Source organism: Hirsutella rhossiliensis (genome assembly GCF_020360975.1).
Source record: "Hirsutella rhossiliensis strain HR02 chromosome Unknown scaffold00018, whole genome shotgun sequence".
In the NCBI taxonomy this organism is placed as follows: domain Eukaryota; kingdom Fungi; phylum Ascomycota; class Sordariomycetes; order Hypocreales; family Ophiocordycipitaceae; genus Hirsutella; species Hirsutella rhossiliensis.
This window is the reverse complement of record NW_025408684.1, coordinates 1,230,019-1,241,529: the sequence shown is the minus strand read 5'-3', so window position 1 is coordinate 1,241,529 and position 11,511 is coordinate 1,230,019. Positions and strand designations below refer to the sequence as shown.

The following is an 11,511-nucleotide window of genomic DNA, read 5'->3' as shown; positions in this document are numbered from 1 at the left end:
CGGTTACTATAAGCTTATCGTAGCTTATATAATCCCTTAACTAAAGTTTCCCTTAATCCTTAGGAAACCCTAGTTATTATATATAGAGTTATACTTAGTTCTATATTAAAGGAAGCTATAGTTTAAGCTTATATAACGGTAGGTCTACTACGACGACGGTTTTATAGGTATAAGACTAAGTATATAAGCTTTATACTTAGTATAAGAAGTCCTTGCCTCTATCTTCGTAGGAACTATATAATAGGTAAAGTAAGGGTAAGGCTAGGTAGTAGCTAACGTAGCGGTCTATATAGTTAGCCTAGCGGATATCGATAAGGCCCTTTAGATAAAGAAGCTAAAGTCGCCCTCTAAGCTATAGTAATAGATACTAGAGCGCTTTTACAACCTCCTACTACTATTTAAGTCCTAGGAAGTAGATAAGCTTAACCTATATAAGCTAGGGGTAGACTATAGGATTATACTCTATACCGATAAGAAAGGGTAGGAACTACCTATACTATTTAGACCGCTATATAGTATATTATACGCGGAGCTACTAGTACTAAAGAAGACGCTAAGGAACCTCTTAGATAAGGGTTTTATTTAAGTAAGTAGCTCTAAAGTAAGAGCGCTAGTCCTATTTATATATAAACTAAGGGGCGGGATATAGTTTTATTGCGATTATAAGGCCTTAAATATAATTATAAGGCTAGACCGCTACCCCTTACCCTTAATCTTAGATACGCTCTATAACTTTTTAAAGGTAAAGTAGTTTACAAAGCTAGATATAAAATAAGCGTTTTATAAGGTATAGATCTTAGAGGGTAATAAGTAGAAAACGGCGTTCTATATATACTATAGCTTATTTAAGTAGCTTATAACGCCCTTTAGCCTCTTAAGAGCGCCCGCTACCTTCTAGCGTTATATTAATAATATACTTTAGGACTTCCTTAATAAGTTCGCCTCTATATATATAGATAATATCCTTATTTATACGAGCGGCTCTTACGAGGACTATATATAGAAAGTATAAAGGGTCTTAGAGCGCCTTTAACTTTATAGGCTCTACCTTAACCTAGATAAGTACGAATTTAAGGTTAAGAGGGTTAAGTACCTAGGCTTTATTATCTACGTAGGCGTAGGTATATAGGCGGACCCTATAAAGATCTAGGCGATTTAGGACTAAGCTGCCCTAACTACGTAAATAGGTATATAGAGCTTCCTTAAGTTCGCGAACTATTATAAGATATTTATTAAGGGCTTCTCTCGTATTATAATACCTTTAAATAAGATTACCGGGAAGTAGACCGCCTTTTACTAAGGGCCTATATAAGAAGGAGCGTTCTATATACTTAAGGACCTATTCTCTTAAGCCCTAGTACTACTCTAATAAGACTTTAACTAGTCTATATTAGTTAAAGTAAACTATAGTAGCTAGGTACTTAAAGGAACGCTCTCTTAGGAGGTAGATAGGCGGAAGTAACTAATAGCGTTCTACTCCTATAAGCTAACCTTAGTAGAGCGGAATTATACTATTTACGATAAAGAGATACTAGCGATTATTAGCTACCTTAAGTAATAGTAAGTAGAGCTCCGGAGCTATAAGAGCTTCGAGGTTCTTATAGACTATAAGAACCTTAAGTACTTTATAACTCGCTAGTACCTCTCGGAGCGGTAAGCCCGCTAGGCGGAGTATCTCTTATACTTTAACTTCTCGATTAAGTACTGCCTTAAGCGGGACTCCGCGGTCTTAAACGCGCTTTCTTAAAAGGATTAAGACTAGCTAATAAGAGCGGATATTAAGGCCTAGGATCTATAGCTTATCCTATAAGAAGTACTATAGACTTATATAAGAGCTTCCCTAGTAGAGGAAGACGTAGTGCTAGCGAATAAGCTTCCCCTTACGCCCTTACCTCGGTCTAGCAAGGAGGGATAGACCGGCCTAGGGGCGCGCGCGGTAAGAGTATTCTAAGATAAGGCCCTTTAACGCTTATAGGATAGGATAGCGGCTCTAAACCGCACCTACGAGGGCGTACGCTATACTATTAAGTCCGGCGCTCGATACTTAGATCTAAAGCTAAAGCTAAAGGTATAGGTAGCCGACTACTATATCGACCTATAAGGGTATTTACGCTAGCGGGGGAGACTATAGGTACCGGGCGTACTATATACTATAGAAGCTAAGGAGAAGGAGGGACCGCTAAAGCTAGATAAATAGAATAAGCTTTAAGGGAGGCTAGTTTAACTTATCTATAACTCTAGCGTTATAGGTTACTTAGGTAGATAGGGTATAGTAGTAGGCCTTACGAAGGACTTTTACTAGCCCCTCTTATAGTACTACGTTCGTTGCTTCCTTTATAACTACGATATTTATAGCCGTATAAAGATCTAAAGGGTATAGCTTAAGGGGCTACTTAAGTAGCTTTTAGTACCCGACCGGTTTTATATATATATATAGATAGACTTTATAATAGACCTCCTACTTATAAAGGGCGGCAACTACTATATATAGGTAATTAAGGACTAACTTAGTAAGTCTATAATATTAAAGCCGATACTATTTATAGATATAGAGTCTTATATAGAGCGCTTCCTATAGTACTAGGCCCGCTCGTATAGCTAGCTAGCCTCTATTATAAGTAATAGGGGATCGAATTAAACTAGCCGCTTTTAGTAGTACCTATACTAGCTACTTTAGATTATATAGCTACTTAGTATAGTATATTACCTATAGACTAATAGAGGGCTTAAGAGGGTTAACTAAGAGGCGTAGGCTTACCTATAGGCTATTATAGCTTATAATTAAATAGACTAAGACTAGTAGCTCCCTATAGCCTAACTTACGTTAAATAGTAAACTATATACCTTTATTAAGATAGCCCCTTTCTTTATAACGTATAGCTTCGAACTACCTTTATTAGTTCCCTTTACTATAGATATAGTAGCGGAGTAGTATAGTAATTTATTACTAAAGGGCCGCGCCTTTATATTTATATAAAAGCTATAGGAGACTACGGATTATTACTAATCTATAATAGCCGCTACGGCGTAAGATTAAGAGCGGCACGCTAATAAGACTAGGGCCCTAGTAGATAGGTTCGCGGTAGGAGATAAGGTATAGCTAGACCTCTATAACTATAGGTCGGCACGACTAAAGAAAAAGCTTAACTAGTTATACGCGAAGTTTATAGTATAGAGGGTTATTAGCCTATAAGTTATAGAGCTCGATAGTCTCCTAATAAGGGTCTATAATAAGATTAATATAGACCTCCTTTATAGAGCCTCCTTTAACCTACTACTTAAATAAGAAGTAGCGGACGCTTAACCGCCTATAATCGAGGTAAAGGGAAAGGACGAGTTTAAGGTTAAAGAAATATAGGCCGCGCGCTAGAAAAAGGTCGGTAGGGGGAAACGCTAGGAGGTCCTTATTAAGTAGCATAGGTATCTTAACCTTATATAAGAACCTATATATAAGTTTATAGGAACTATAGCCCTCGATAAGTTTAAAGCCTTATTTAGAATAATAAATAAGAACGATAGACTAGCGGACTACCGATAGTAGCTTAAGCTAGGACTATAAAGTAGGTAAAGTAAAGTAAGTAGTTATAATAATATAAGCGTAATTATATAAGCAGAGATAAAAATAGCGTTTATTTTAGGGTAAAGCCCTTAAACTACTTAGACCTACTCTTTATCCTTATCGTTGTTTTTATCCTTATCCTCGTCGTCCTCCTCTACCTTATTAATAGCGGCGGCGCTTTCTAGGGCGCTTAGGCGGCCCTCTAGGCCCGCGAGCTAGTCGGCGGTAGCGGCGGCTCTAAGGGCTCTAGGGGTAGGGGGGGCCTAGCTAGTAGTAGTAGCGGGGGCAGCGGCGGGTACGGCTAAGGGGACCGCCGATAAGGCGATAGAGGTAGTATCCTTAGTACTAAGAGAGTTAGTAGCGGAAGTAAAAGAGCTAGATAAGAGGAACTTACTTAGGGACAAGGCCCTAGCGCTCGAGGGCGCGGAGATTATAGTAGGCGGCGGCGGCGGCAACTTTAAGAAGTTAGCGGAAAATAGCTACTACGCTTACTAGGTAGTAGACTTACGGGGGTAGTAGTAGCGGAGGCGGGGGTAGAGGGGCCGGGCGTTATAGCCGGCGGCGGGGATAGCGTCGTTACCTAGAAGGGCGACGTGAGGGCGGCTAGCGTAGTAGAGGTAGAGGCGGCGGCGGTAGGCGCGGTCGCGGGGGCGCGGGTAGGAGTAGCGGTAGCGGTAGAGCCGTCCTCGGCCGTGCTTAGTATAGCGTTAACGAACGACTCTATACGCTCCGAGAAAGAGGAAGCGGGGGAGAGGGAGGTAGATATATCTATCGCGGAAGTTAGTATTATAGATTACGGCCTCTCGCTCTATAAGGCGGAGAACTTATTAGTTAAAGTTATTATTATTAGGGCTATTATTACTACTATAGCTATTATTATAAGTATACGTTAATAAAGCGGCCTATATAGCTAAGAACGAACTAACGCCCTAGGTAGAGCGGAACTTACTTATTACTACTACTACTACGGTTAAAGAAGGAGGAGAAAGAAAGGAAGGAGGAAGGGGGGGATGCCGCCTTATATACCCCTAGGTAGAGGAGGCTGCCTAAGGCTAAGGGGACGGGCAACCTAAGGCTTACGTAGGTCTAGGCTGGCCGCCGGCTACTTAGGGGCGTATATAATAGGTTGCGCCCTTATTTAAACGGCTAGCCGGCTAATAAGTATAAAGCTTAGTTCTAGCTACCTAGGCTAATAGGCATAGGGATAATAGGGCTCGTAGGGCTAGTACGATTAACGGAAAAGGGTAGGGTAGAGCTAGTAGTACGGGCCCTATAATATAAAAGCTATTAATAAAGCAACGCCGCGCCGCGCTTAAGGGAGGGTATTATATAAGAGTCTTTAACTATTATAGGTTATAGGCTTAGGCTATAGCCTAAGCCGTATAATTACGTATAGAGGGCCGGATCCTATATATATATATATAGGCTAGCCGCGATTTAGAGAGCTCTATATAGCTTATTAATATTATCCTATAAATAGTACCTACGCGTACGCCTCTACCTACTCTATAATATAACCTAATAGCTAGGAAGAATCTATAGTTTAGTTATACTTTATTTACTATATAATACTAAAGGAGCTTATTATTAACGTTATAGAAAGAAATAGGAAGATATCTAAAGTTATCTTAAAACTCTTATATAAAAGCCTTATCTATATAATTAATAACTACTTAGTACCTCGCTAGGACGTTAAGCGATAAGATATAGTATTTAAAGTTTATAATTAAAAGCTTAAGAACCTAAAAAAAGACTAGCTCTTTAGGGAAATTAACGAAGTAATAAAAGAAGCTAAATCTAATAAGGGTAAAGAAAAACTTCTTAAAGAGTTAAAGAAAATAAATAAGAAACCTAGATAGCCCGTAAAGGAGATCTTAGACTTAATAAAAGCCTTTAAAGATATAAAGATTAACCTTACTTACTAGTAAGAGTAGATATTTAACTAGCTTAATAGGGAGTAAAGACGTATTAGTAGTAAAAGCTACTCTTTAAGTTATAGATAAGGAGGTAGTATAAATACTATCGGATTTTACTACCTATCTAATTAATATATATAGTTTTAAGTTAATGCTTTTAACTAGCTTAAGAGATACTTCTATTATACTAAAGAAGGATACTACCTTAATAAGTATAAGGTATACTCTTAGGACTATAAGATCGGATTTATAATATATAAAGTAGTAAATAAGACTCTTTACCTTAAAAGAAAAGATAATAAAAGTATAATTCCCTTAATACTTACTAATAGGTTTTCTTAAATAGGTATATATATTTAAAGGCTTATTATATACTAGGTAGATATATAGCTAGACTCCTTTATATTACTACTTATAAAATAGGTTAAAGCTATAGTTATACTATCTTACTTAAATTAAGCTATTAGTAAAGGAGAATCTGGTTTCTAGACTAGTTTTAAAGATATAGAAGCTGTATAAGTAGAAGCTAAGGAATCTAAAGGTAAGCGATATAAGAAAAAAAGTAAGAAGGATATCGGTTATTATAATTATAGATAATATATAATAAAGTAATATATATAATTAGATAATCTATATAACTATAATAAGGATTAATACCTATAAGGGGAAAAGATAAAGAGTTAAAAAGGATATAAAGGAAATCGAGATAATAAGAATAGTAAAAACTAGCCTAAAGATTATCCTTATATACTATAGATATAGAGTAGATCTAAATAAGAAGTTTAATAGACTTATAAATAAAATCGTTAGAGAAATTATATATAAAAGAATCCCGATCCCTTTAAATTACCTAATTAACTTTATTCCTTAACTAAGCGAGAGACTTAGTATAAGATATATAGATATAGCCTAAGGTATAGAAAATACTAAATTCTAGACCCTAGAGAAAGTAAAGAGTAATATAAGACCTTATAAAGCTATAATAATAGTTATAAAAGTAGCTAAAGATAATATAGAGAGTAGTTTACTCCTCCTTAAATATCTATAAAGAAAACTTACGGTAGCTTTAATATAAGTTAAAGAATAGAATAAAGAATACTAGGTCGAACTAATTAAGCTTACTTACCTTACTTATAAAGAATTAAATTATAAGTGCCTTAAAGTCTAATAAGTACTAAAAGAAGTTAGGTTTATAACTAATATAATTAACGTAACGTAACTAGCTTAAGGACTATTTAATTAATAAACTCTAGAGGTAATAAGACTAAAGAAAGACGAATTTATTATATAGGAAGTAGTACTCTTAATAAGATACTAAGAGATAACTCTAAATAACCTTATAGCGATTCCTATAATATATATAAATATAGTCTTTATACCTTTCCGCTTGCTTAAGTATATATAAGACCTACCCTATATTTAAGTATAGCTCGGTAGCTAGAAAGCTAAAGTTCTAAGCGCCTTAATCGATACTAAGTCTAAAAGAAACCTTATTACTAAAAGATATATAAACGTATATAAGCTTAAAATCCTACTAATAAGAGTATTAATAACGGCGTATACCGGGTCCCTTATAAATATAGTTAGGGAGGTAGAGACTAATCTCTATCTAGGTATAGCCTAGATATTAATCTATCTTTATATTACGTTAGACGGAGTCTTAGTCCCCTTTATCCTAGGTATACTATTTATTAGAGCCGTGCGTATATTATTTAATTATTCCTTAAGGAATAGCGATATATAGGTTAAATATTAGATTAGTACTATCTAGGTAGTTATACTAGCGGTAGGAGCTATTAGATAGGAGCTTCTAAATAAGGTTAATATAGTAAAATCCTTTTAAACTATAACCTTAATAGTTAATAAAAACGTATACGAAAGACTAAAGCTTAAGGAGACTATATAGGAAATAACTACCTAGCTCCTAAGAAATTTTTTTTAGGCTTTAGTAATAAAAGTTAAAGAAGATAACCTAGGAGCTACCTAATAATTATAGAGAGAACCCCTTATAAATACCCCGACGGCCGAGATTCTCTTACTAAGAGGTAAGATCCTTAGTTATAGAAGGGGCGCTAACTAAGTCCCTAACCTAGCCTACGCTAGCGTAAACGAGCCCTTAATAGTATTAGTACGATAGTAATTAATTATAAATAAAGGAGATAAGGCGATTCTAGCTATTAGATCTAAGATAGTAAAAGAGATTATTAAAGTTATAGTTATAGAGGCTATAGGAGAATTTAAGAAAAATTTATTAGAGCTAGAAAGAAGTTTAGAAAGATCTAGAAGGTTAAAGTTAAGATAGGGAGGAAACGACCTATTAGATTATATAATCTAAGAGTTAATACTCTCTTTAAAAGAAAAGTAAATAAGATTAACCCTATTAACGATACTTTATTAAACGGCTTAATACTAAAAGGGGACCCTAACTAAAAGAAAACTAAATAGAATACCGTTAAAGATAAGATATAGCTTAGACCCTACTTAGAATACTTAATAGGAAAATTCTTAAGTATATAGAAAGGAAAGCGGCTAATATAAGAAAGACTTAAAGTAATTTATAAATAATTTAAGGGCTTTCTTATAAAGGTAGAAATCCGGATCTTCGATAGTATTCTATTTAATAGGGAAGTAGCATTATCCTAGGACTTTATAGAAAGAGGTAAAGTCGACCTAGCTATAGCCCCCCTATAGGTTATTAAGATAATAGAATATAAAGCGTAGTAAGTAGCCTTAATCCCGATCCTAAAAGCGATAAAGTAGAAAGTTATCGATATCCTTAAAATTAAACTAGAAATAAGAGTCCTTAAAGAAGGGTATAGGCCTTATAGGAACCCTTTTTTTCTAGTAGTAAAGAAAGATAAAGGACTACGCTTAATTAATTCCGCTACGCGTATAAATACTATTATAATAAGAGATATAAACCTACCGCCGAATATAGACGAGTTTAGCGACTACTTCTCGATATATAAGATCCTTTCCCTCCTAGACCTTTTTTTAAGCTATAATTAGATCCCTCTTAATATTAAAAGCTATAACTTAACGATATTCGTAATACCTATTAGCCTCTTATATATATATATACTTCCTTAAAAGGCTATAAACTTAGTCGGCTAATTTATAAGGATAATATAAAGAATCCTATAAAACTTTATACTAAATATCTATAGGAATTTCCTCGATAATATAGGTATTAAGGGGCCCGATATAATATATAATAATAAAGAGGTAGCGCTAAGAGTAAGGAGATTTATCTTCGAATACCTTATTAACCTTAATAAAGTCCTAGTTAATATTAAACTCTTTAGTTATATAATTATAGGGGCTAAATCGAAATTCTACTAATAAGTAACTAAAGTTATTAGTTATATCTATAGAATAAATAAAAGGTGCCCTATAGAAGCTAAAGTTATTAAAATTAAGGAATAGATAAGATACCTTAATATAATATATATTAGAGCTTTCCTTAGTATTATAGGATACTATCGAATCTAGATTAAATAGTTCGCTATCTTAGTAAAACCCCTTATAGACCTATTAAAGAAAGAAGTTTATTAGGAATAGGGAGATAAATAAGTAAAAGCGATAGCTACCCTTAAGGAAGCTATTACTAATCTAGTCTTTCTAGTATCCCTTAACGTTAGCTTAGAAAGAGGAGATATTATTCTAATATATAATACTAGTTTACTTAGCTAAGGGGCAGTCTTAATATAAATCGTCGATAGAAAGAGGCGCCCTATAAGGTTTAAAAGTAAAATATAATTACTAGTAAAAGCTAAATACGATATAATAAAGAGGGAGTATAAGGCTATATTAAGTATGCTTAGGAGACTAAGAATATACCTATATAGCGTATATTTTATCCTAGAAACTAATATATAGGTCCTAGTCGATTAACTAAAAGGTGCCCTTAAAGACGTCCCTAAAGCTATAGTAACTCGCTAGATAAGCTATATTTTCCTCTTTAACTTTACTATATAATACGTTAAAGGCAAGAAAAATAGCGTAGCCGATAGACTCTTAAGAAAGCCTAAAGGACCTTCTAATATATTAAATAGGGAAATAGAAGGCGATATTAAAGAATTTATAGACTTTTACTTAAACGTAGTATAAGGGACTAAGCTATAAGGGGACTACTTAAAGGAATCGAGGATAATTACGGACTTCCTTTAAACGTTAAAATAGCTAGAGGGCCTTTTTGAATAAGACTATAGGAAGCTACGTCTAAAGAGTCTAAATTTCTACGTTAAAGATTAAAAGCTTTAGCGACTCCCTAAGAAGGAAGAAAGGGGACCTATACTAGTTATAGACGACCTAAAAGAATAGAAAAGGATTATCGTAAAGTACTACGCGTAAATAGGATATAAAGGATAATAAGTTATATATACGTTCGTAAAGAATAGGTATTAATAGGCTAGCTTTTAAAATAATATTTATAGCGTAATCTCTTCCTATAAAAAATACTAATACTTTACGACTAAGAGACCCTAGAAAGTTATAACCGCGACCGCGCCTAGCTACCCTATAAGTAAGATTTACTTTAATAGCTAGTATATACTATTTAATTATAGGTATTCGTACCTTATAAAAGTATAAGACGACCTTACTAGATAGGTAGAAGTAACCCTAGTTAAGGAAATTACTATAAGAGCTATAACTAAATTTATACTCTTTATTATTTATAGGTATAGCGTAATACTATACGCTATAATCGATAGAGGGCCTAAAATAAAGAAAGACTTTAAGTATATCCTAGAGGATATAGGCGTTAAAGTTATCTAAACTTCGGTATATAATTTAAAAGCGAACGTAGTAGTAAAATAAAGGCATTAAAGGTTAATAATAGTACTTATAAAAATAGTAAAGAAAAAGGGTAAGTAGATTAGATACCTTAACTAAGTAATCCTTATAGACCGAATAGTAGTTAAAGAGTCTTATAGAATATTAGCTTTCTACCTACTATATAGATAGGAACTAGTACTACTTCTTAAGGTAGAATACCTAACTTAGCGACTAATTAACTAAGATAAAGTAAAGATAAGAAAAGAATTATTTAAAGTATAAGTATAAGTTTTAGAAAGGAAAGAAAAAGATATAAAAGAAGCTAAGAAAAGAGTAATAAGATATCGGAATTAATTAGTAAAGAGGATAAATAAAGCTAATAAGTATATAATAAGGAAAGAAAGCCTATAACCTAAAGACCTTATCTTACTATTTAACGTAAGATAATTAAATAATTTAAGGAGGTAAGCTAAGTATTAAATAAGGTAAAACGGCCCCTTTTAAGTAGTATCGCGCTTAAAGTAGTCTAGGGCGTATAGGATTAAGACTTTAAATAAAATTATACTTAATAAGATAATCCTAAGAGAGTATTTAAAGAAGTTTAAAAAGGATAAGGAAGGTTAGTAGTACTCTATTAAGGACGACTAGTTACTTTAGGATAAGATTACTCTCGATAAAAGGAGGAAGGAAAAAATAATAGATAAAGTAAATAATTTACTACTCTTACTAAGTAAAGAAGCCTTAGATTAGATAGTACTATAGTCGTAATAACTCCTTAATAAACCTTAGAAGGATTAAAGCTAAGAAGAGGAAGAAGAGCGACTATAAATACCTAAGAAAGGCCTAAAGTATATAATTAAGGTTTAGCTACCGTAAATTAATAAAGTAAAAAAGGATCTCTACGTAGGAGCCTTAAGGACGCTAATCTAACGAGAAAAAGAGGAGGTAAAAAGGAGCTAAGAAGGAAAAGGCAGTAAAGATAAAAATCTATAACTATCGTAAGAAGTACGCTAGAACCTAACTAATAACCTAGGCACCGTTTAACTATCTAATTAAAGGACGACTATAGTAGCTAAGATATTTATAAGCGCCTTACTTACTACCTTACCGTTTTAAATTTTCTACTTAAAGCTCCCTAAGTAAATAAAGATAATATTTCCTACCCTTCTTTAATAATAACCTACCCTTTACTACCTTAAAAAAGATAAATAAAGATATAATTAAATAATAGAGTAAGAAAACAAATATTCTTACTAC

At 33.6% G+C, this 11,511-nt stretch overlaps 1 protein-coding gene across 1 annotated transcript; it reads right to left on the bottom strand.

The window, feature by feature from the left end:
- Window positions 1–3,967: 3,967 nt before the first annotated feature.
- On the bottom strand, window positions 3,968–4,759 carry HRG_11059 (uncharacterized protein; the record flags this gene model as incomplete). Its single annotated transcript, XM_044869529.1, has 3 exons — window positions 3,968–4,014; window positions 4,068–4,244; window positions 4,744–4,759. 3 exons carry the CDS (start codon window positions 4,757–4,759, stop codon window positions 3,968–3,970), a joined length of 240 nt encoding a protein of 79 aa, XP_044715480.1.
- Window positions 4,760–11,511: the final 6,752 nt, after the last annotated feature.